Below are 24,181 nucleotides of genomic sequence, written 5' to 3'. Positions count from 1 at the left end.
GTGGTGGTATAAAAATTCTAGAAAGTTCCAAAAAGCAAAACTTGTAAGCACATCAGCGACTATTTACATAGCATTTATATTGTATTAGGTATTGTAAGTAATGTAGAGATTATATAAAGTATAGGGAAAGGTGTATGTTATATACAAATACTACACCATTTTATATAAGGCACTTGAGCATCTGCAGATCTTGGTATCTGAGGGGCTGGAACCAACCCCCTCGGATAACCCAGGGACAGCTGTACACACTAAACTGTTAAAAGTAGTTATTTCTGATATGGATATACAGAAGATTATACAACAACTTTTTTTAATGTAATTCTATTATGTTAGCACTTGTTAGAGGATATATTATGTTTGAAATCAGAAAAAAAAAAAAACGGATTTTTTAAGAAATTGCAGAGAAATCTGAATAATTGACAAAATTGAAAGTTAAAATTCTAAGACCAGGACTTGTGAAAATACTTTAAGATCTCTGAGAAGGAAAAAACAGAAAATTCTTGTTAAACAATGCTTGCTGGCACCAGGTTCCTGTAGGTCTGCATGGAAGCCAAAGAGAAAGGAAGACCCCGCAGTGCCCTGGACTGCCCACTGCACCTCCTGCAGTTATCTTTGCAAATATATACCATGGTTCAGTCATTCTAGATAATTGTTAAAGAAACCTCTAACTCCCATAAAAATTTGTTCTGTAATCACTATTTGAGCCCTTTTGTAATATACACTTGGTGCTTAAAAGAAAACCCCCAGCAACATCTATCGATTTGGTGGTCACATTAGTGCAGAACATTTTCTCCAAGATTTTAGCTACAGGTTGCTTTTTCCTTCTTTCCAGGGTATCCATACACCTCTGAAAGTGAGTCAAGTGGCCATGTTGAGACTCACCCAACCAGGGCAATAAAGAGAAAAATTAGTCTAATGCATGGTCTTAACAGGAGGGAGAGTGTGAGCATGAATAATTAATCTCACTAGTCTGTGGCAATCAGATAAAATGAAGTCCCATTTGCTCAACCTTATTAAAAGAGAGAGAGTGCGGGAGTGAGAGGGAGATGGTAAAGGTCGTTAAGGGACTCGTAACGTGGGAAGAACCGCCTCTGAGATGGGTAATGTGTTTTCTAATCTCTGCGGTCTTTAACTAAACGTAATGGTCAAGGTACTCTTCGGATAGTTCTGATTCATTGAATTATTAAACATTTTAGAAAGTACTTGACTCCTGACTACCAACTTAGTAGTCTTTATGATGAAATTTGCAGTCTTTTTGGAGAGGGATTCTATCCCACTGTATCATTCAGAACTGATCTGTCCTCTTATCAAGAAAACTTTCAGAAAAAGTAAAGACATGCAAATAGACTCAATATCAGATTTTAATCCTTGTATTTATCATAGTCATTTCTTCCTGCTGTAGACTTTGAAGTTTTTTTTTTTTTTTTTTTTGTCTTTTGTTGTTGTTGTTATTTCTTGGGCCGCTCCCGTGGCATATGGAGGTTCCCAGGCTAGGGGTTGAATCGGAGCTGTAGCCACCGGCCTACGCCAGAGCCACAGCAACGCGGGATCCAAGCCGAGTCTGCAACCTACACCACAGCTCACGGCAACGCCGGATCGTTAACCCATTGAGCAAGGGCAGGGACCGAACCCGCAACCTCATGGTTCCTAGTCGGATTCGTTAACCACTGTGCCACGACGGGAACTCCGACTTTGAAGTATTTTAAAAACAAGAAGAGGAGTTCCCGTCATGGCTCAGTGGTTAACGAATCCGACTAGGAACCATGAGGCTGTGGGTTCGATCTCTGGCCTCGATCAGTGGGTTAAGGATCCGGCATTGCCCTGAGCTGTGGTGTAGGTCGCAGATGAGGCTCAGATCCAGTGTTGCTATGGCTGTGGCACAGGTCGGCAGCTACAGCTCCAATTAGACCCCTAGCCTGGGAACCTCCATATGCCGAGGGAACGGCCCTAGAAAAGGCAAAATAGACTAAATAAATAAATAAAAACAAGAGTGTGTCCAAGAACCCTATTGAAAGCTCTGTAATAGTATATAAGTGCCGAATATTACTTTTAGAATAGATCATGAGATTGCTGGTTCTATTTTTTTCTCCCTCCAGGAAGTGATTTTTATGTAGTTTTTCGGTTATTCACTGTAGATAGAAGATTTGATTTATTTCTGCATTCTTACTTGAAAAAATAATCTTATTTTGAATATTTTACAATTGTCAAGATTTTCTCAGAAACTTTTTTCTTTCTTTTTTTTAATCTTTTTAGGGCCGTACTTGTGGGATATGGAGCTTCCCCAGCTAGGAGTCAAATTGGAGCTGTAGCCAGTGGCCTTCACCACAGCCACAGCAATGCAGGATCTGACCTGTGTCTGCGACCTACATCACAGCTCACGGCAACGCCGGATCCTTAATCCACTTAGCGAAGCCAGGGATCGAACCTGTGTCCTTATGGATGCTAGTCAGATATGTTTCTGCTGAGCCACAAAAGGAACTCCAGAAACTTTTATTTTCAACTGCACAAAAATAAAAATATTATCTTGTTCTCTATAGTCTTTATGGATTAAGAAGGCATTTTAGGAGTTCCCACTGTGGTGCAGTGGGTTAATAATCTCGCTTCTCTGGCGTTGCTAGTTCAATCCCTGGCTGCCACTGTGGTTAGGTTGCAGATGCACATCAGATTTGATCCCTGGCCCAGGAGCTTCCACATGCTGTTGGTACAGCTGAAAAAGGAGAAAAGAAAAAAAGAGAAGCCATTTTAATTTTGAAATTGCCTCCTTCCCTTTCAAATGCTATTAGCAATAGTTAATGTTATTATGGTGTTTTGACTGTTAGGAATTTCCAAAGATTCACTTGTTAGAAATGTGTGACAGTGGAGATCAGTGATTTTCAAGGTGGACTCAATTTATTAACCTCTCAATACTAAAATAATAATCTGTATACTGATAATTGATTAGTGTATAGGTTAACAAAAAATAGCACATCAGGAGTTTCCATTGTGGCTCAGAAGGTTAAGAACCCAACTAGTATCAGTGAGGATTTGGGTTTGAACCCTGGCTTCACTCAGTGGGGTTAAGGATCTGGTGTTGCCGTAAGCTGTGGTGTAGGTTGCAGGCCTGGCTTGGATTCTGCATTGCTGTGGCTTTGGTGTAGGCCGGCAGCTGCAGCTCCAATTCAACCCCTAGCCTGGGAACTTCCATATGCCACACCTGTGGCCCTAAAAAGCACACACACACACAAAAAGCACATCATTTGCATGTGTGTGCTAAGTGAGCAGTATCTCTCTACAAAATATTAACATCAAAACTTTTGAGTTTAGTGATTAATAGTAACCACATAATCAACAGAATACAGTGTATGCTAACAAGTGTGTGCGTGTAAATGAGGAGGCTTTTGAACAATGAATTTTGGGGCAATGAATTTTTGTAAATGAGGAGGCTTTTGAACAATGAATTTTGGGGCAATGAATTTTTGTAAATGAGGAGGCTTTTGAACAATGAATTTTGGGGCAATGAATTTTTGTAAATGAGGAGGCTTTTGAACAATGAATTTTGGGGCAATGAATTTTTGTAAATGAGGAGGCTTTTGAGCAATGAATTTTGGGGCAATGAATTTTTGTAAATGAGGAGGCTTTTGAACAATGAATTTTGGGGCAAGGACTGCATATTCAGTATTTAAAACAGTTACCCAAAGCAGGTACTTTTCTTGGCGGGGGGGGGGGGGGGGGGGGAGCGGTACACCTGTGACACATGGAAGTTCCCAGGCTAGGGGTCGAGTCAGAGCTGCAACTGCCAGCCACAGCCACAGCCACACCAGATCCAAGGCATGTCTGCGACCTATATCGAAGCTCATCCTTAACCCACTGAGAGAGGCCAGGGACTGAACCCAAGTCCTCATGGATACTAATCAGGTTCGTTACCGCTGAGCCACAAGGGGAACTCCGTAAGTGCTTAATGTTAATCAAATTTAATTACTAAGATTTTTTTTCAGTAAAAGACTTTAATCTTCAGAAAGATTTCTTATGAATCATACTTTTTTTTTTTTTCTCGAGAGTAGGCAGTGTTCACATATGATGAATACATTGTCTGTAAATCAAGGATACTTTCTTATTTGCCACCATACCTTATGGAAAAGAGCTTCCTAGCAAGCAGAAAGTGACTGAAGAGAGAAATGTTTGGGAATATCAGTTATATATATCTCAATTGAAATTTTTTTAATGTTTGGGAATAAGACTTTGTGGTTTGGTTTGTAATTTAATCTAAGAGAATCATCCAGTGAGTGGTTAACTATTCAAGCTTCATCTACCTAAGTAGTTACATTGTTCTTTCTTTTACCTTCTATGGTTTAAATTCAGAGGAAAAAGAACCCATGCAGGCTCCTCTGCAAGTTTCTTGACGTCTTGTTAGTCTCTCCCATTAACTGCAAATCAGAAGCTGTCAGTGACCTTTAGTTTCCATGCTTCTTTTTCTGTTAGGAAATTGAGATTTGGCATTTTTTTGTGTGTGTCCTGTGAGTTTGTTTGCACTTGGCCTGAAGAATTCTTTGGATTTTCTTTTCTTTTGCATTTCCCTTCATCATTCTAACAGTCACCTCCCTATACTGTCTTTACCTGGAAGGGATTAGAAAATGGAGCAACAGATTGTCTCCTCTAACGGGAGCTGGTGGTAGGGAGCATGTCGGGGCAAAGGGGGAAAGTGTGTGTGCAGGCCTGCTGCACCTAATGCACACCGACCTGTTCTTCCTCCTCCCCCAGATCATGCTGTATAGCCTGGAAGCAGAACGCTGCCTCGCGAAGCTGGGCAACTCGCTTGGCCACTTCACCTGTGTCAACCTCCGGGACAGTCCTCCCAATCTCATGGTCAGTGGCAACATGGACAGGAGGTACGTCTAAGTAAAGAGTTGCCTCTTGTGGCCTCAGGCAGCCTCTGTGGAGGCCTGGCCACTCGGCCTGCACTGAGCTTGCTGATTTCCTCCAAGGCTTACCCTCTTCCCTTCTCACTCATAGCTCTGCCCACCTGAGTTCAGCCCCGGTCCCAGATACCATCCGTGTGAACTTGGAGAACAGAGTCTTGTATTAGGTAATAGTTGGATGGAGCTCCATCTCTGCCTCATTTCTGAAACACCATGGGAAGTTTGTCTTTAGGCCATTTGGTGGACACAGTTGGTGGAAGGTCCAGTGAGACCACTTGGAGTCTTTTGTCCCCCTGCTGTAAAATTTGTTTGGCATTTAAAAGCTCACTTTCTAATATTAAAAACAATAACCTAAGGGATGAATCATGTTCAACAAAATAGGGTTGCCTGCCAAGTGATGTCAAGGGTGTATTTCAGAACACTATGGTGTCCCTCTGGTGATGGGGAAAAAGAGACTTCATGCGAACAGATTCCAGTTTCTATTTAGCTGATTAGCAGTCTTCCCTTTAATGGATTGGCTTAGGGAGTCGGATTTCCCCGGTACAAAGTCCAGTGCCAGCTCCAGCCGCTCCAGGACCCATCAGCGTGAAAGGATTAAAGTGTTTGAAAAGACCGAGTCCAAATTTTAGGGTTGTTTTCCTTTCTGTCCCCTTTCTTCCCCGCCTTTTCTTTCTTCTTTTTTTAAAAATTTTTGGCTGGGTATCTGCTCCGTCTGATCCAGTGCCCTGATGAGAGGTAACAAGGCAAGAGGCCAGGTTCAGCCGGCGCCCCCTCCCTGGGGGCTGGCCCCGGGCTGCAGGTGGCGGACTGCTCGCTCAGTGGGGGTATCAGATCGTGAGGCAGGTACTCTGTGCCAAATCCCAGACCTCTGTCACACCGGTGCAGCAGCTTGCAAAAATAATTATTTTATCAAATATTATTTTCAACTTCTGACTTTCACTACTACCCTCCTCCCACAGAGCAAAAGATAATGTGAGTATGCACGACTGAAAGAAAATATTCCAGCTTTTTTTCCTTGAGGCTTCCTAAAACAGCTGACACTTCTCATGTTTGAGAATTGAACTCCTCAGTCTGTGTCCAGTTTGCTCTAAAACAACAACAAAAAAACCTAGGCTTGATAAGTGGCCCCACTTGTGGCAGAGCAAACAAAACATATCAGTTTGTAGATTTATTCTCCCATAGTTGTTTCAACTGAGTTATACAAAGGCTCCAAGCTTTTCTGATAGCATCTCCCCACAGTGACCTAGCAGTGACTCGCTTTCCAGGAGAGCAAATGCAGAGGGCTCTGTGGGGCATCCAGATGGAAGGGATTGGGATTGTAGGTTATGCTTCAGACTCTGTTGACAGCCTGAGCATTTAGGTGTTCAACTCCTGCTAGGCTCACAGGAAACCAAAATTGTGTTCCAGAGAAGAGACCTCTGCTTTCTGCATAACTTAGCCTAATTAGTGCTAGAAGAACAGTTAAAGCCAGACCATCATGACCATAGTCAGCTGCACATCTGCCATTAGTGAGGAGACGGGTGCATACTCAGTAAAGCTGATGTTTCCTCCGGAGGAGGGCTGTCTTAACGGTGTACCTATGGCCAAAAGAGAAGCCCCGTGCTCTCTGGTCATTTTAAAGGTCAAATCTGACCATGTTAAATCCATTTTATTCACAAACAGTGTCATGGGTTTTTTTGTTGTTGTTGTTGTTGTTTGTTTGTTTTTAAGCCTTTGTCTTTATGGATGAAAAGAATAGACTCAGGACTTGGCATTGGGGAGGGGACTGTCCAAAGTGGCTTTTAATCAGGGCCACTTCTAATCTGTGTGCCAGCTGTTTGAACACTGCTGGTACCTCAGAGGCTCACCATCATATATAATATTGTTCTTTATGAATCAGATTAATAGTGTTAGCAATATGAATTTGAAACACGGGTAAAATACTGTACATCTGGAAAAAAGGAAGGATTAAGGACTCTAGTCTTTTAAACGTAGTAGAGGCATGTTTGCTACGCTTAAGGTTTTGTTCCAAAGGCTAATAGCTATGAGCAGGATCTCATTAGAGGTGCACACCCAGGCTTGCAGATCTTATGTTTTACTTCAAAAGTGAGGGTAAGGGAACAGACACAAAGAGAGCTATGTCCTTAATGATGGATACAATTTAAAAACCCTGGAACCTACCTTTTTAATTTAAAAACTGAATGAGAATGAAAAGGTACATAAGACTGTCCAAGGTTAAGACAAGAATGATGTTTCATTAAAGTAAAAAATTGAACTTGACTAAGTTTGCAAGCATGGATGGAATTTTATAAGAGTTGTTTTGGGTCGAGGTGTATAATAGGCTGAAATGAAAAATGAAAAAATAGTTCACCTAGGTTGTCACTAGAAGTTCATTAGAGTTGGATAAAGATTAAGAGAATGAGTAGGGTGGCAACTGAATTATGGTTAGATTGTACTTTTCCCATGCTTGGAAGGAAAGGTTATGAGGTGGGTTCATTGGGGGGGGGAGGCTTTGCACAAGAGTTTTAACACTAAAAGTCAGTGAGGTTTTCTTAAAGCGTATTTTGTTGTTTCTGGCTAAGCCAAGAAGAAAGAGTAGTAAGTAATATCAGAGGAGGATGGCGAGTATCAAGTGTCAGGACCAGATCCCACAGAGTGTGCTCAGAGAGGGCTTCACTCTTTGTGTTTTGCATTTATTCTAAGAGGCACTTTTTTTCCTACATTTTCACACCTATGAAATCAAGATGTGTCTTTTACAGTAACATTTGAAAAATAATTGGCAGCATTTTAAAATATTACATAAAGTAGTGGTGCTTCTTACATTCAGTGGTGTTTTCAGTGAAATAAAAGTGTGCATTTGTTCAGTGAAGGGAAAAATAAATCCATAGCTTAGAAATTAGAACATTTATGAGAAACTTGAATGGGTTACCAAAATAAAGTCTGCAGGAACCACCATGGTGGTTTTGGTTTATTGTTTTTAATTTAACCTTCATTTGGGGCTCACTAAACATTTAGAATCTGTGCATTTATGTCTTCCACCAAATTTGAAGAAGTTTTTGGCCATTATTTCTTCAGATGTTTTTTCCTTGCTGATCCCTTTCCCCTCTCTTTCTGGAATTCCAGTGATGTGAATGACAGGCCTTTTGATGTTATGCCACAGGTCACTGAAGCTCTATTTGCTTTCTTCTCTAAACTTTATGTTCTTCAAATTGCAAGTATTTGTTGATTTAACTTTGGGTTCACTAGCTCTTTTCTCTGTCATCTCCATTCTGCTATTGAGTCTATCTAGTGAATTTTTTACTTCAGAATTTGTACTTTTTGGTTCTGAGTTTCCCTTCACCTCTTTTTCATTGTTTCCTTTTCTCTGCTCAGAATTTCATTCTTATCATTGTACTTTCCTTCATGAAATACAGTTATAATAACTGCTTTAAAATCATTGATCATTCCTAAAATATGGGTTAGAGTTGACATTGTTTTTTCCTTTGAGAATGGGTCACATTTTCCTATTTTTTGTTTGTTTTTGCAAGGGGGGGGGTCAAGTAATTTGGATGTATCCTGGATATTTTGTGGCCCCTTTTGGATCCTGTTACATAATCCTCTGGAGAACGATGAGTTTTTGTTTTTGTTTTAAACAGGCAGTCCCCCTGGTTAGGTTCAGATTGCAAGTTGTGTCTTGCTTTCCATGGGTGGTGATTCCAGTGTCACTTCAGTTTCCAAAACCTTTGCTGTGCTTCTCTGGCTCTGTCCTGCCCATATGCCACCAGGGACATGTCTGAAATGGCAGTGGTCTTCACTACACTGCTTCGGATCTGCCAGAACTGTGCCCCCGCCCCCATGAGCAGGGTCCTCACCTCCAGATTCCTCCTCTCTTCACCCCTATGCTTTCTAGCTTTCAGGGGCCTTTTCTCCTTGAGGCTCTGACTAGAAGATGGGGTTTCTCTCAGAGTTTTTACATGCCAGCATCACTACCACCATGCAGCTCTGTGATTAGGGACTACCTTTGGGCAAAGCCACAGAGAAAAGAGAAGGGGGACCCCCCCCCAAAGACCCCACAACCACATTCTTTGGACCTCCAGGGCCCCTTTCCTTGGTTCTTGGTTCTTGAAAAAGAGGGTGTTTCTATTGTAGTTCTGGCTCCTGCATCACCACACAGCCCTGCTAGTAGAGCACACACTCAGGGTAAGGCCATGTGAGAAAAAATCCTTTATACATATGGCCACTTCCTCCACAATCTACCATATTGAGTTAATTCTCCAGAGTCCTTGAGTATTTTCTTTTTGTGTTTGGTCCAGAGGTTTTGGTCATAGTCAGCAGAAGACAGAGGCAGTAATGGCTTACTCCATCTTAGCTAGAATCAAACTCCTACTTTCTTTAAATAATTAAAATAATAAACTCTCTAGTTGGCAGCAGAGGGCTGTATTAAGTGAGGTCCCTTCCCATTCTGTTCTCAGTCTTCTCATCTGGCATCTGCTCATTCCTCTCTAATGAATGAAATCAGGGATTGGAATAGAGAAGCTTATCTGTACTCTGCTGGGGAGAATCAAAATAAGAGTTGGTGGTGAGGGCATTTGTTAGGTTGTTAGTGGGTTGCCAAGGCAACATTCACTGAACCAACAAATCCTACTGCTCCCCCCCTCCCCTGGAATCTTAAGTTGATTTTTTAAAATATTAGTTTTATTGAGATAGAATTCACATACTTACAATTCATCAATTTAAATAATACAGTTCAGTGTAGCATTGACAAGGTTATGCGACCATCGCCAAATCAGGTTTAGAACATTTTCAAATAAAACCTTGTACCCATTAGCAATCACTCTCCATGTCCCCCCAACACCTGCAGCTCTAGGCAGCTTCCTGCCTCTGTGGGTCTGTCTGTTCTGGACATTTCATATAAATGTGACCTTTTAGTGACTAGATTCTTCCACTTAGCATGTTTCCAAGATAAACCTGTGTTGTAGCTCAGATCACGACTTAATTCCTTTTTATGGCCAAATTATATTCCATTATATGAGTATACCACATTTATTTATTCATCAGCTAACATTTGGATTGTTGCCACTTTTTGGTTATTATGAGTAATGCTGCTCTTACCATTCAACTACAAATTTTTGTGCAAATCTATGTTTTCACTTCTCCTGGATAGATAGTTAGGAGTGGAATTGGTGGCTTGTATGACTAACTATTTGAGGTACTGCCAGATTATTTTTCAAAGTGCCTGTACCATCTTACATTTCTGCTAGCAGTGTATGAGGGTTCCAGTTTCTCCACATCCTCACCAGTACCTGCTACTGTCTCTGATAACAGCTGTCCTAAGGGTTTGATGTTGAACATCCTTTCATATGCCTTTTGGCCTCTTTGTCTATTCAGACCCTTGACCCATTTTTTAATTAGGTTGTCTTTTTATTTATTTAGTTATAAGAATTCTTTATGCAGTCCAGATTCCAATTCCTTATTGGATATTATATGTAAATTTTTTTCCCATTCCATGGTTGTCTTTTTATTCTCTCGATGATGTTTTTTTTGGAGCACAAACGTTTTTAATTTTAGTGAAGTTTGATTTATCCATTTTTTCTTTGTCACTTGTGCTATTGTTATCATGTTGAAGAAGCTGTTTCCTAGCCTAAAGTCACAAAGATTTATTTCTGTGTTTACTTAAAAGAGTTTTTATGATTTTTGGCTCCCACATTGAGGTCTGCATTGCGTTTGGAGTTAATTTTTGCATATGGATATCCATTTGTCCCAGCATCATCTGTTGAAAAGACTGTTCTTTCCCCATTGAATTGTCTTGGCACCACTGTGGAAAATCAATTGACCATAAAAATAGAGGGGTTATTTTAGGTATACTCATCTGATTAAAATTTATTAAAAGATATTAAAGTAAGCTGTTTCCATGTTTCCAATGTACCTGGTTAGTTTGGTGTTACGTACTACATCATCATCATCTTCTTCTTCCACAGGTAGTATCATGGGCTTGCTTGTAAGGATTGCACAATGTTTGGTCAAGCAGGGCTCTTTAAGACCATCTAATGCTGACCCAGCTATGGAGACAGGTCCAGAAGGGTGGGGTGACCAGTCCATGAGGCTTATTATTTTTTATGGGCAAAATATGAAGAATTTTAAAACTTTAGAGATAAAGCTTTAAAATACAGAGAGCTCTAAGCATAGGCTAGCTGGATGAAAGTGGGCAGTTTTACCTGAAAATACATAGTTTTCTAGTTGCTCTTTAAAATGAATTATTCACCAAAGGCTATCATTGGTGCTATATAGAAATCCAGATACAGCTATTGACTTTGGCATATATGATTACATTTAAAATCCTCTTTAATAGCCCAGGTTTGATGAGGCAAAACAGAATCATGTTATTGATTTCTTAGGGAAAAAAATATGAGTTTTCTTGATTAATTTGGTCATTAAAAAAAAAAGAGCCTGTGTTTTAATGCCATCTTGCTTGTTCCCTTTATTTTCTGGATAGAAATATAGCTGGAGGTCAGGTCGTCCTTAATGAAACTGCCAAGCCAGAATCTGAGTAGGCTTCATCTTTGCCATCAAATACAGTTTGCTTTATTACTACATGAGACTATTTAATCCAAACCAATAGGAAGCAGCCCTGAATTGTGACCCCCAATTAAAGAGTCTTGGAGCTTACTTCTTGCCCTGACAAATAGAAAGTTGTGGTGTGCTTCTGGTGCGGCTGCCTGCCGCTAGAGAGAAAGTGAGTGGGGCGTAAATGTTACATTTGCTCCATCTGCAAGTGTTATCATAAGTCATTCAAAGCTCTTAGCATAGGACCAACCAGAGCGTGCTTCCCTCTCGGTTCCAGCACGTTTTCCTGCCCATCAGATGGATGCTCCTCTGTTGGAGTCTTTGGAAGGTTCTGGTGTCTTTTGTTTTAATTGGCGGGCTAGAGCTGACTCCTATGGTGTGATTTTCATTAGAGAGGGGCTGGAGAGAAGGGAGTGTTGGAACAGCCCTCCAAACCCAACCATGAATATTAAACGTAATGCAATTACAGCTTTCAGACCAATTATTTTTTTCTTTTCAACGGGCAAAGTTGATGAAATACACACTAGATAGGGATTCACAATATCTGCCATTGGCTTCTTTTTGTCTCTAGAATCAGGTGTCTTTGCAAGTTTGTGCCCGTTTGCTGTGCTACATGTTTCCCTGAGTCGGGTATTTGATTTGAGCGCTAAGGGTACAGGCTCTGCCAAGATCCGCTGCTGTCCAGGTTGGGGCCGCGCTGTCAGATGTGCGAGGCAGACATGCATTTCTTAATGTGAACTCAAATGGTTTGTGTGGACTTCACACCCCTCGTGCTGTTTGCTATCTCTCTGTCAACCAGAAACCAGAGTGATGCCTCTCTAAGGAGATGCTTTTCTTTTTTCCCTGTGGGGAGAAGTTCATGTCTGCTTTGGCCCATTTTTGTTTTCCTTAGTGATATAAAATACACCATTGCTATATCTTTCGGTGTATTCGTGTATTTTGTTTGGAGCCATCCATGCTGGTATCTAAATACAATAGGAAAACAGATGGCAAACTTTGAACTTCTGGACCAAATTTGTGTTTGCTTTTGTCTCCTTAACAGCCAAACTGTAAATTATGGAGTATAAATATTCAACAGAGGAGCTCTTTATGAAAATCACCAGAGCAAAATAGACTCTTATTAACCAAATATGCACTGAAAAGTACTTGAGCTACAAATTTCTCCCCCACCCCCATCCTTTTCAAGTTCCCATTAGTAATCAGTGCAGCTGTAGTCTCCAGGCAGAGTTCCTTTCACAGCAACTTTACCTTTTCTCTCTTCTCTTACCCACAGATGCCTAAAGATTAGTGTCTCTAAATGCTGACAGAGGGAGCTCTTTGTTTGCAAAGTGAATTTCATGCTCACTCATTCTGCACATCTCTGGTCCCAGACCCCTCACTGGGAAGCAGAGAGCTGAATGGCACGCTGTAGTAATGGAGCTGTTCGGTCATGTGCACCACTGACCTCTCCTCTATGTCCTAAGACTACGGATTTCCAAAATCCTGTTTTATTTGAAACAGAACATGCATATGGGAGTCCATATACGGTATGTTGTGTCCACTTTAAAGAATGCCGGCACGCCTGGGCATCCACCACCCCACTTAAGAAACAGAGCATGATCAGTGCTTGTGAAGGCCTCTGGTGCCCCTCCCAGTCTTGAATGAGCTCTTGTTTCTTATACAACATGGCAGTGCTTAGAATAAAAAGTAAAAGCCACCTTTATTCCCCTCATTCTTCCATTGACACTCTTCCTCGAGGTAACTGCTGTTACTAATTCTAGGGTGTCCTTCTAGAATTTTATCTTTAAAATTATTCAACTTCAACAGGTATCCTGTACCTTCAAAATGGAATTCAAAAGCACAGGAAAGAGAAAATATCTTTCACACACACACACACAAAAAATTGCTTCGTTTTCCTCAGCAGAAGCAGCTTAACAGCGTTCGCCCAAGGGTATCTGCACGCTGCACGTGCTCAGTGCAGGTGTGTGCCTTCCACTCACTGTCACATGGCTGGGTCCTGGGCCCTTGGTGTGTAGCAGTGTTTTAGTGATGGCTGCCCATCGGCACATGCAGGTCTCTGCCGTACAGATGCACTGCCTACCCAGCTGACAGAGCTAGGTGAAGGTGCCATCCCCATTGAGTCGTTCAGATTTATGACCATATAAATACTGTTCCTCATTTTTCCTGCTAGTCTAATTAACATAATGTCTTTTTGTCCCAGGTTGCTTTTAAGACCTCTTTTGTCTTTTGTGGTTTCCCACTTTATTATGATACTCTTTGATATGTATTTCTTTTAATTCTGATTAGTGCTCACTGAGTGTGCCTGTGCACGTCTTTCATTCTGGAAAAATATCAGCCATTAACTCATTGAATATTGCTTCTTTGCCACACACTCTGTTTTCTCCCTCTGGAGTTTCTTTTGGACATAAGCTGAACTGTCCCCTTCAATCCTTCCCATCTCTTAACCCTTCATTCACATTTTTCTTTTGTTTCTCTCCTTGTGCTCCAAATTCTAGGTAATTTTTCAGATTTAGTTTCTAATATACAAATTCTTTGTCTAATTTGCTTCTAGCCTACCTAATAAGTTTAATTTCAGGGACTATGTTTTCAGGTCTAAAACTTCTCTGTTGCTTTTTTCTAAAGCAGGGTCTCAATACTCCCCTTCGGGTGGAGCCTAGGCTTACCATCCTGCCCCCAGTGCAGTAAGGGCTAGTCCCATTGCCTCCTGCCATCAGCCTCACCCCCATGGCACATGTATACAGACAACCAAAATTACAGCTCAAGCTCCCAGGGCTGGTTTTTTGTGTGCACCCTGGAGAGGTCACTTACTCTGTGAACTCAGCAGTGCATTTAGAAGGATGTAGTTGTATCTTACCCAGCAGTGTGAAGTGATTTTCAGTGGGAGAGTCAACAAGGTACCTAAAACAGAAGCTTCATCTTTGCTATTAATAAAGTACTGTGGCTAATGGCCTTGTATTAGGTATGTGGATGTACACATGTTAGAAAAAGCCTAGATAAAAAACTAGATAGAAGCAGACTGCTAGGTCAGAAGTGAAGTGTATTTTTTATTTTGTTGGATACTGCCAAATCACTCCCCAGAAGGAAGCTTGTGCTCATGTCAGCTGTGCAGAAGTACCTTTCCATCCAGGGCTCACCAGCATGGAGGGTTTCAGAGTATTACCAAACTTCACATTGGCTGGGTAGACAAGCTGACAGGTGGTATTACTGCATTTTAGTATTAGTGCATAATTTCTCTCATTACCAGTGAATTTGAACATTTTACAGTGAGTTTAAAAGCCACTAGTATTTCTTTTCCTGTGAACTATTTTTCTTATCTTTCCTCTCCATTTGATAATAGGTTATCAATTTGAAGGAATTTCAGCAAAAATTAGCCAGTCCTCTCTGATGCAGACATTTTTGTCAGTTTACCATTTGCCTTGACTCTTAAGTTTTCCCCACACGGTAGAAAAAAAAATCATAAACACTTGTATACGAAGTTCTCACTATTTTCTTCTTGAATTCTGTTAATTGTTGAACTCTGAGCCCTCTATAATTAATTTTGATATGATGTATATGGTGGAGCTCTAAGTTGAGAAAGTTATTAGAGGGTAGTTCACCTTTAATTGCTAATTTAAGTGGAATCTTTTTTTCAATTATATTTTTTGAACTAGTGGTTGTTACAAGATAGCTATTGATTTTGATATATTAACATACATTTGATTCTAAATTATTCAGTTATCTTGGATTGCCAACACCAATGATAAATTTGTTCACTTCTCATTTTCTTCTTCTATCTAATTGTATCTAATTTTGTTAAATATTGGCAAAAGTAGATTACTTTTTTTATAGACTTTTCATTAGGAAATGTTCTATTTCATCAGATTTCTCCTTTGTCACAGGGCACTACATTAATAGATACCCTGCATGGAGCCCACTTGCTGGCAGCATGTTGCTGTAACTTCTGTTACTTCTTATTTTACTCAGGTCTCAGCACTGATGCAGGTCTACACTTGTCTTCTGTCCTCTCTCAGTGTCAGGTTTTGGGTAACGTCAGAATGCTGGCTCCACATAAACAGTTCTAAGCTTTCCTCCCTTTGCTGTGCTGTGGAACAGTGGATTTAGCCCACTTTGCTTGTTCTTGTTTTGCAGGGATGGTTGACAGCTTTCCCAGCTTGCTCTTTGTTCCTTGATCTGTTTGGATTTTCTATCTCCTGGCGATCAGTTTTGCTAATTCTTATTTTCCTGGAAAGGCTTTTTTTATTCATCTAGGTCTTCAAATTTGGAGATTTAAAAAATTAAGAAATAGAAACCCTGAATAGATTATAATGGTAGAAGAGAGTAAATTACCAAAAGGGAAGATAGGAAAAACAAAACAAAAACAAAACAAAAAAACCTACCTACAAAAAGAATTAGGTCCAGGTGGGGTTATTTATGTATTTACTTATTTGTTTATTTTTGCTTTTTTAGGGCTGCACCCGAAGCATATGGAAGTTCCCAGGCTAGGGGTGGAATCGGAGCTGTAGCTGCCGGCCTACACCACAGCCACAGCAACGCCAGGTCTGAGCCCTGTCCCCTGGATGCTAGTCTGGTTTGTTAACTGCTAGCCATGAAGGGAACTCCGGGGGGTGTGGGGGGGGGTTGATTGAAATATGTTTGATATACAATTTTATATTAACTTTAGGTGTCATGTAGGGGGTTCTGTTTGTGTTTTCCTGGCAAGTTTTATCAAACATTCAGTAAACTGTACCTTTCTCATCATTTTGAAGTGCTCATCTAATGCTTTTTGGTCTGAAATCACCTTTTCAGGTATTAAGATTGTCACCTCTCCTCCTTGTCACATGTGCCTTTTGTGTGTAGCATATATTGAGTTTTGCCTTGTGACCTATTTCCTGTTAAGAGGTGGGCGTGTCCTGTGTGCATCTATCTGCCCAGCTGACATGTTAGGTCTTTCCAAGCTCCCTATATGTTTGTTTCATACATCATTCCATGGTTTGTGTATTGGCTCCTTATGGTCCTTCTGCCATCCGTTTCTTTCAGAGAGTATCTGTGGGTAGCCCACTTTGAGTCCTTTTCTGTTTTTTTTTTTTTAAAAAAGTCTTCGTTACGTACTCAAACTTGGTATGTAAGCTAGGTATACAATTTTTGGTTCAAATAATTTCCCCTAAGAACTTTGAAAATAATAGATTTGTGTCTGTGCACGTTCATATGAGTTTAGGACCTAGAACATACTTCAGATCATCCCTTCTCCCCATGTTTTGTGTCAGAGATGTTTGCCCAGCTCCACTCGGTGGTCTTTTCAGGGCAGTGACTGACTTTTCCTTTGTGACCTGCAGCATAGGGGCTGTTAAACTCACCTGTACTAACATGCTGCCACGTTCAATTTTAGCTCTTGTGGCTTATTTCAGGAACTATGTTAGGTGTTTACAGCAGATAAGAGATTTCTGTCTCATTATGTAATTTATCCTCATGTGGAAATAGAGCATATACTTGCATAAAAATAGTTTTTAAAGATGTTCTTAAAGAAATTGAGAATAAGGCACGTAAATCCTAAAGAAATTAATTATTCTTAATAAGTTAATTATTCTTAATAAATTATTAATCTTAAAGAAATTCAGATTATTAAAAGGCATGTAATTATCTCAAGAGTTTAGATAAGTGACTGCCAAGTGTCCACATTCTCTCATCCAGATTCTGTTACGCTTAGTCAACCACACGCTCATCCTCTTTCTAAATTTCAACAAAATGGCAGTGAACTTATATTTTCCCAACTGGGTCAGGCAGGCAGATGTAACTGTTTCACATCTTGCCCTTAACAGACTTTTACATGAATAGCAAAATCGCCTGCCATGCTGCACAGTGTACTTACCCGTGGACAGGCTTCTTGGGCAATGCCCCCATAGAGACACCCTGCCAGTCAGATATCTGCCTCCCTCTCGATGGCCTTGTGCACCAAGCAGGTGTCTCCCCTGCGGAGCACATTAAGTGAGCGGCGGGGAAGCTGGCATATTTGTCCTCTTCGTGTTCATAGATTGCTGTGCCCACACTAGCACAGCTGAGGAAGACCTTGTCAGGTCAGGCTTTAATGCTCATCTCGGGCCCTGCAGAGTGAGGATCCACGACCTCCGCACTGACACGATCGCCCTGTCCATCCCTGCCCACCAGCTCGGAGTCTCTGCAGTCCAGATGGATGACTGGAAAGTCATCAGCGGGGGCGAGGATGGCCTGGTCTCTGTGTGGGATTATCGAATGAACCAGAAGCTGTGGGAGGTGCATTCCAGGTAAGGTTGTTCTCAGGTGCTCAATTTGAGTAACCCTGGGAGCAGTATTGATGCTCTTAGCCTAAGGCAGGCACTGTGCGGGGTGCTGTCCACTTGTGTCTTTGTCCTCCTCACTGTGACCCTATGAGCCAGATGCCCCTAACCTCCGTTTTTCACATTAGGAAACAGGCTCAGAAATGGAGCTGCTCATTGTTGCATTGTTCATACTGCCACAACTCTTTCCCGCCTGGTAGAGACCATGATGGACAGGACAGACAGTGTGTGGGCATGCTGCAGGGGCCCGCCTGTCCCCAGGTGGGGCTGACCCAGGCCCCCATCCTCCACTCCAGAGAGTCTCAACCTTCCTTACTGTTATTGAGAAGGGCGCTTCCAGACTGAAAGTATTCAGCTTCAGTTAAGGAGGAGTTTGTAATTTTAACCTTTGGCCTCTAATTTTCACCTCAAAAATTCAAGAGATAGAGACTCTCCCAAGCACAGGCAGATGGCTTCAGGGATGTAGGTACATGGATACTGAGAAAGCTGCCAGGCTCTGTCCAGTCCTGATTGCCATGGTGATGCATTGCATCGCCACCAGGTGGCGCCAAAGGGCAACTAACACTCCCACACCTTGAAATTCCAGATCTACCTATAAGGAAACCCTTTCATTTGTTGTTAAGAGCTCCCATTGCAGTCCAAGCCCCCAGGGACTGCCACCAGCAGCTCCGTTTAGGTCATTAGGTCTGCACTCCAGCGGCTCTCATTTTTCTCTCCCTGAAAAGCTGCACTCTCTTGAATGGGCCCTTCAGGTGAAGTCAGGGAAAGTAGGGTGGTGCATAGAATGGTTGTCCTGTCCAGCCTTCCTGACTCATTTGTGAATGCGCCTCCAGTTCTCACCACTAGTTAGTGGCTTGTCCCAGAGAAGATCATTACTTTTACCAAAGTAAAGCTGATGCCTGACTTCAGTCTCCTGCCCAGAATGCTGGTACTCAAGTCCTTGAGGCCAGTGCCTGCTGCTGACCCGACTTCTCTCTTGAGCTCTGGTCCCACTGTTTGCTCAGTTTCCTGCCCCCCACCCACTTCAGCCTCATTCCCCAGGTCCTCTTGCCCCTCCTTAGGGGTACCATCAGTCAGCCAGCTGCAGGCCTGTGACTGAGCCCCGACCTCTGCCTTCTTTGGCCAAGTCCTCTAGCAACACTTACTCCAGTTGTTGCTGCAAACCCTGGACTCAAGTTTCCCCTTGCCTTGCATTATTACTCTTGAGAGAATGCTCTGGCCACACTACCTGTCCCTGCTCCCGCCTTCCCTAGATCAGGCCTGGGCGGGCCTTTGCAGTCTGTGCTGTTGTCTCCTATTCCTCCTTTCAAATGTTGAGTTCTGTCTCATCTTATGGCTTTATAACATCCCTTCTGCTCTAGAAACACTGGCTAATTTTTGTGGGAATGGGTCTCACCTTCTTATCTGTTGGAAATCTGATGGCAGGCATCTGCTTGCCTTAGACATCTTCTCTATCCTTTGTGCTCCACTGGATAAAATCTTTTAGAATGAACAAAAATCTTTGCTTCATAAATTTCAAGACATTTTGTTCCAAAACTTTCTGAATGCGCCTTCATGACCCAAAGTTCACGTGCTGTTTGTAGCCCTCAGACGTTAGGACTGGCAGGCCTAAACACTCAACATGACCTGCAGGTGGGGAGCCTGGCTTAGAGAGCTTGAGGGGCTCGTCCAAGGCCAGCCAGCCCGGTGGGGGGTGGGGGCAGAAACAGGGCTGTTTTCCACTGCACGTGTCTGAATTGTCTCAACTAGAGTTTGTCCTTTACGTCTAAAATGCACCAGGTTGTTAGGGCCTCGGCCAGAGAGCACAAGGAGCTTTGGGAGCTGCCCCTTGGGGGCCCGGTTTCCTCCTCTATAAAGGGAGAGCCTGGCTTACATGGTTCCAGAGTTCCCAGAAGCTCGGAACTTCTGAGGCGGCTGTAAGCGAAGGTCGTGAAGGTGGGATATGTGAGTTCAGCAGGACATCCATTGATGAGCATTCTCCTCATGTGCTCCAGACACCCTGTGCGGCATATCTCCTTCAACAGCCACAGCCTGATCACGGCCCACGTGCCCTACGAGAGTGTGGCGCGCGACCCTGACCTGGACCACTTCACTACGCACAGGAGGTCAGTCCTTGGCTGGGTGGATCTGGATTCGTAGGTGTTCAAAAGAGACCCTCTCAGCTTGATCTTATCACTCGGGGCGCAGCGGTTCTTTTCATAGATGTAGATGCAGCAGAGCGCTGTCAGCCAGTAACATGTGCTGAGCACCTCAGCAGGATGCTCTTGGGGGGTAGGGCCGTGGGGGATGCAGGCCCTACATGCCAAGAGCCCAAGACAAAAGGCATAGGGACCTGTTGAGTTAAAATCTGAGTGACAGCGGCAAAGCCCTAGCCTCTGAGCTGAGTCCCTGTGCTCAGCCTTCTGGGTGATGGCTGCCAGACAAGAGAGAGGCCCATGCAGGAGGCTCGGGGCCCCTCTTATTGCTGTTGGCCTGGCTTCCAAGCTGCCTCTTTGTGAGGCCTTCCCTGAGGCCGGTGCTTCTGCCTCCCTGCTCAGCCAGGTGCCTCACCTCCCAGCACTCAGTTCACACCACCAAGATTTGTCTGCTCGCCTGCTTACCTCTAGTCCCAGGATGTGCAGTGTCTAACACACCGTGGGCTCAAAGCAGGTGGCTGTCACAGTGAATTGCTATCCTGACTCAAGCAAATCCCTGCTGCTGAGACAGAAGTCATGGAGGGCAGAGTCTGTGGGAACAACACTGACCCCACTGCCATCTCTGTGCTTTCTCTAGACACCAGGGGCTGATCCAGGCCTATGAGTTTGCAGTGGACAAGTTGGCCTTTGAGAGCACCGTTCCCCTCTGCCGCTCATGCTGTGACACCATGCCGGGTTACAACTATGACCTTGCACTTGCTTTCCCCTAAGATGGTATTTAAGGAATCGCCTCATTTGGGAGTAGGAAGAAACATGGCAAGAGCCGATTCTGTGCATTTTAGAACTGCAGAGGAGGCCGGCAGCAGGTTTAAGTTGGGGGGGGGGGTAGAAGCGCAACCCCAGGGTGGCACGTGTGACCCCACACATTCCTCTCCTGCCTTTGCTTTTCTCCTCTGCCAGCTTGGCTCCAGCTGCATTTGTCAGGACTCACTCCGTCTTACTCTGTTCTCTCTTGTGGGTACAGCACCCTGATGACTCAAATGTATATATACCTCCTTCCCACCCCCTCCTCCACCGCAGCCCTCCATCTGCTCCCTGCCTATCCCAGGGGGCCCCCTGGCCCAAGCTGGGGGTCTCCCCACATGGTTCTGTACACACAGGCCCTTGCTCCAGCTCTCAGATAAGACCCTTCTGCACCCTACTCCAGCCCCGCCGGCCCTCTTTCTGGTCTCCAGACCCTTTCTCCTTTGGCGGCCTTTGGACATGCTGGTCTCTGAGACTACAAGGCCCCAACACCCACCCAGCCCTTGGATCTAAGAATTCACTCCAGCCATCTTCTCTGACAGCACCCTAACCCCCACCAGCCAGAATAAACCTGGGAGAGCAGTACTTTTTCCTCAGAGCTTTTACCACAGTTTATAATTATATATTTATACAATTACTTCATTAATAACTGTTTTGCTTACTATTGTCTATAACATGTGATACAAAGTCGACATTTTCCATATATCTGTTGAATAAACAACCGTACTCCTTGTGGGGAAGAAGGTGATTGATTCTAGGAGAAAAAGAGGAAGAGATAGCGGAGGACGCATTATGTTAAACCACCGAGATGAAACAGGGCAACACGAGACCTGCTGGTTCAGTTTGATGAATAGTTTCCACTTCCAAAGGATTAGGAGGGCAAACCATTGCATTACTCTTGATTTAAATGGTTCTAAGCAGCAGCCACCTAATATACCTTCAAAATATCAAAGCAAAAAACTGATAGAACTACAAAGGGAAATGAACTTCATGCTCAGGATGGGTGATCAGATCAGTAAAAAAAATATTTAAGAGTTCAGAGGACTTAGATACTATAATTTACAAGCTTGACACAATGGACATAGAATTCTGTACCTTTTCAAATGCCCATAGACCAGGCACAGACATGACCATGTATGAAGGCACAAGGAAACTCTCAGATTAGAAAAAGAATAGTACTAGACAGGCCCAAATCCTAATGCAATACAATTAGAAATCAACAAAAAACTAAACAACATACCCCTGGAAATTCCAGGTGTTCCTGAATTAACTTTGTTTTGAAGAGGGAACTAAAATGGAAAATAGGGACTCTCTAGACCAGGGTGACCGTGGAAGCATGGAACATCAAGACCGGGGTGGGGGGGGGGCAGTTCCCATCGTGGCTCAGCGCTAACAAACCCAACTGGTAACCATGATGACATGGGTTCGATCCCTGGCCTCGCTCAGTGGATTAAGACTCTGGCTTTGTTGTGGCTGTGGTGTAGGCTGGCAGCTGCAGCTCTGATTCGACCCCTAGCCTGAGAACTCCCATATGCCACAGGTACAGCCCTAAAGAGATGAAAAAAGGAGGGGGATGTGAGGCCATCATGACTTTATAGAAAATGAGACAGAAAATCAGTGAGCTGTCACCTCAAAGCTTAAAAAAGGTAACAGTGGTGCCAAAGAAAGTGGAAGGAAGGAGTTAAAGAAGGACCAGAACACATTAACTAGGAAACCCACAAATGGTAAAGTTGATCATAAAGCTGAAAGCAGTTTTTTGAAAAGACAAAATACACTACTCTTAATAAAAGAAAAAAAAAAGAAGGTACGGGGGCTAAACAGGAGAGAAGTGTGGACAAAGAATAAGTATTTTCAGTGTGGGGATGATCTGCCCACACTCATGCAAGAGAAAAGTGAAGCCTTCCTACCACTCACAAGCGTAGGCGGTCGGGAAATGCACCATTACGCACCATTACTCAGTCCTAGAACTTTTGAGTTGTGAGGGTTTCGGAACTTTCCAGATTAAGATATAGTCATGAAAAATCCACATCCAACTAGACAGGACAACGGAGGCAGATGGAGAACTGCGACTGGGAACCGTCCCCTCTTGGTCCAGAGAGCACTGCTCTCCTTCAGGCTCCCTTCCTGGGAAGACAGCTTCGTCAGGAGAGGTCTCGGCTTCTTTTCAAAAGAAAACCAATTACTTCATATATGAAGCCAGTCTACAGTGAGCAAATGAGGTATGTATTTTGTTTACTCTCACTGCCATGTGGCGCTCTGACCCCCTGGGGACCTCACTTTATAAGGTTTTCACCTCTCATAGTCCTCATGCAACTGGACCAGTGGGTAACGTATATTTTTTTCCTTGAAGAAGTGGCCCCTTCCCTTCACGGTTCATTCTGTGGGTACATTCTCCCTCTTGGCTTTGCAGGAGTTAAGGATAATAGAAGAGTTCAAAAGATAGCAAACCCAGAACATTTTACTGAAAGTAAAAATAGTTTTAAATTACTTTTATTCACTCTCACCGGCTGGTCCGGTGTAAAATGTTCCATGCATGGGGTTTTTCCTCCCAGCCTGTGTATACCATCTCTCATTCATGAAAACCACCTGGGTTTTGTGAAGGAGAGTACACTGGACCCAAACTATGATCTCTAAGCACACCAAGCCCAGTCAAGTGTTTTCTTCTGTAAACCTTACATCCTGGAAGAAATCGCCCCAATGAAGAAAGGACCTAAGTTCCTTTATGAACCAACATTTACCAGTAGCTTAAAAAAAAACCTTGGGCCACATCCGCCCTCTTCTGCTCATCCCGTCTTACCTTTGTCCCCACTGGCCATCTTGTGGGAGCTTCTTCACAAGCTCTGAGTTCTCGGCTGACTTCCCTCTTACATAGCTCTTCTGCTTTCTAGCCCTCGGCTCCATGGCTCCCCTAAAGACAAGACAGACTCAGATGTGCTGCTTGGGGAGCCTGAGGGCCAAACCAGAAATCTTTATCTTAAAATGCTGTTTGACTTGCTTTCTTCTTCATAATAGGTCCATGATATTCTATTAAATTTGTAAAACGTATTTACTGCTGAAGTTACTTATCATCCTGGCAAGATGTGTGGTGACAGTCCCCTGGCACACCACTTTACCCACTCTCCCCCGCCCTGGAAATCTCACCTCACGTGTTGACAGTCTGTCCCGGAACCACTATCAGAGGGATTCCTAGCCCAGGGTCAAAAAAACCCACATGACTATCTATGAAATTGTGCGGGCGAGCATTTTCTGGGAGCAAGTCTGGCTCTTCTGTCAGAGTCTCGAAGGGGACCACAGACCCCCTGAGAACTGCACCTGTGGCCACTAGATTGTGCTTTGCAATCCCAGCCCTGTGACACCTTGGTGCTGGTGCTGCCACTGCCCAGGCCACAATTCACTAGGGCTGGCATCACCTTCCCTACTAAGCCATGGTTGAAAGGATTCAGCTGAGGCGAGGGAAAAGAGAATGTCCCTAAGACTGCACTGCTGGTCCTCTCTGCAAAGGAAAGCTGACAACAGCCAGGATGAAGCCCTCTGA

The 24,181-nt window shown here is 43.2% G+C and overlaps 1 protein-coding gene across 2 annotated transcripts in view; it reads left to right on the top strand.

Annotated features, from left to right (window-relative positions):
- FBXW8 (F-box and WD repeat domain containing 8) overlaps positions 1-21,379 on the top strand; it is a 156,540-nt gene extending 135,161 nt beyond the window's left edge. For both annotated transcript variants that reach the window (XM_047762391.1, XM_047762392.1), the window contains exons 8-11: positions 4,738-4,865; positions 17,501-17,674; positions 19,702-19,812; positions 20,480-21,379. In XM_047762391.1, coding sequence (XP_047618347.1) covers positions 4,738-4,865; positions 17,501-17,674; positions 19,702-19,812; positions 20,480-20,612 — 546 coding nt within the window. In that variant the 3' untranslated portion in view covers positions 20,613-21,379. The remainder of the gene's footprint in view (positions 1-4,737; positions 4,866-17,500; positions 17,675-19,701; positions 19,813-20,479) is intronic.
- The last annotated feature ends 2,802 nt before the right edge of the window (positions 21,380-24,181 follow it).

This window comes from Phacochoerus africanus, chromosome 15, assembly GCF_016906955.1.
Source record: "Phacochoerus africanus isolate WHEZ1 chromosome 15, ROS_Pafr_v1, whole genome shotgun sequence".
NCBI classification, from domain to species: domain Eukaryota; kingdom Metazoa; phylum Chordata; class Mammalia; order Artiodactyla; family Suidae; genus Phacochoerus; species Phacochoerus africanus.
This window is presented reverse-complemented; position numbering and strand designations above follow the sequence as displayed.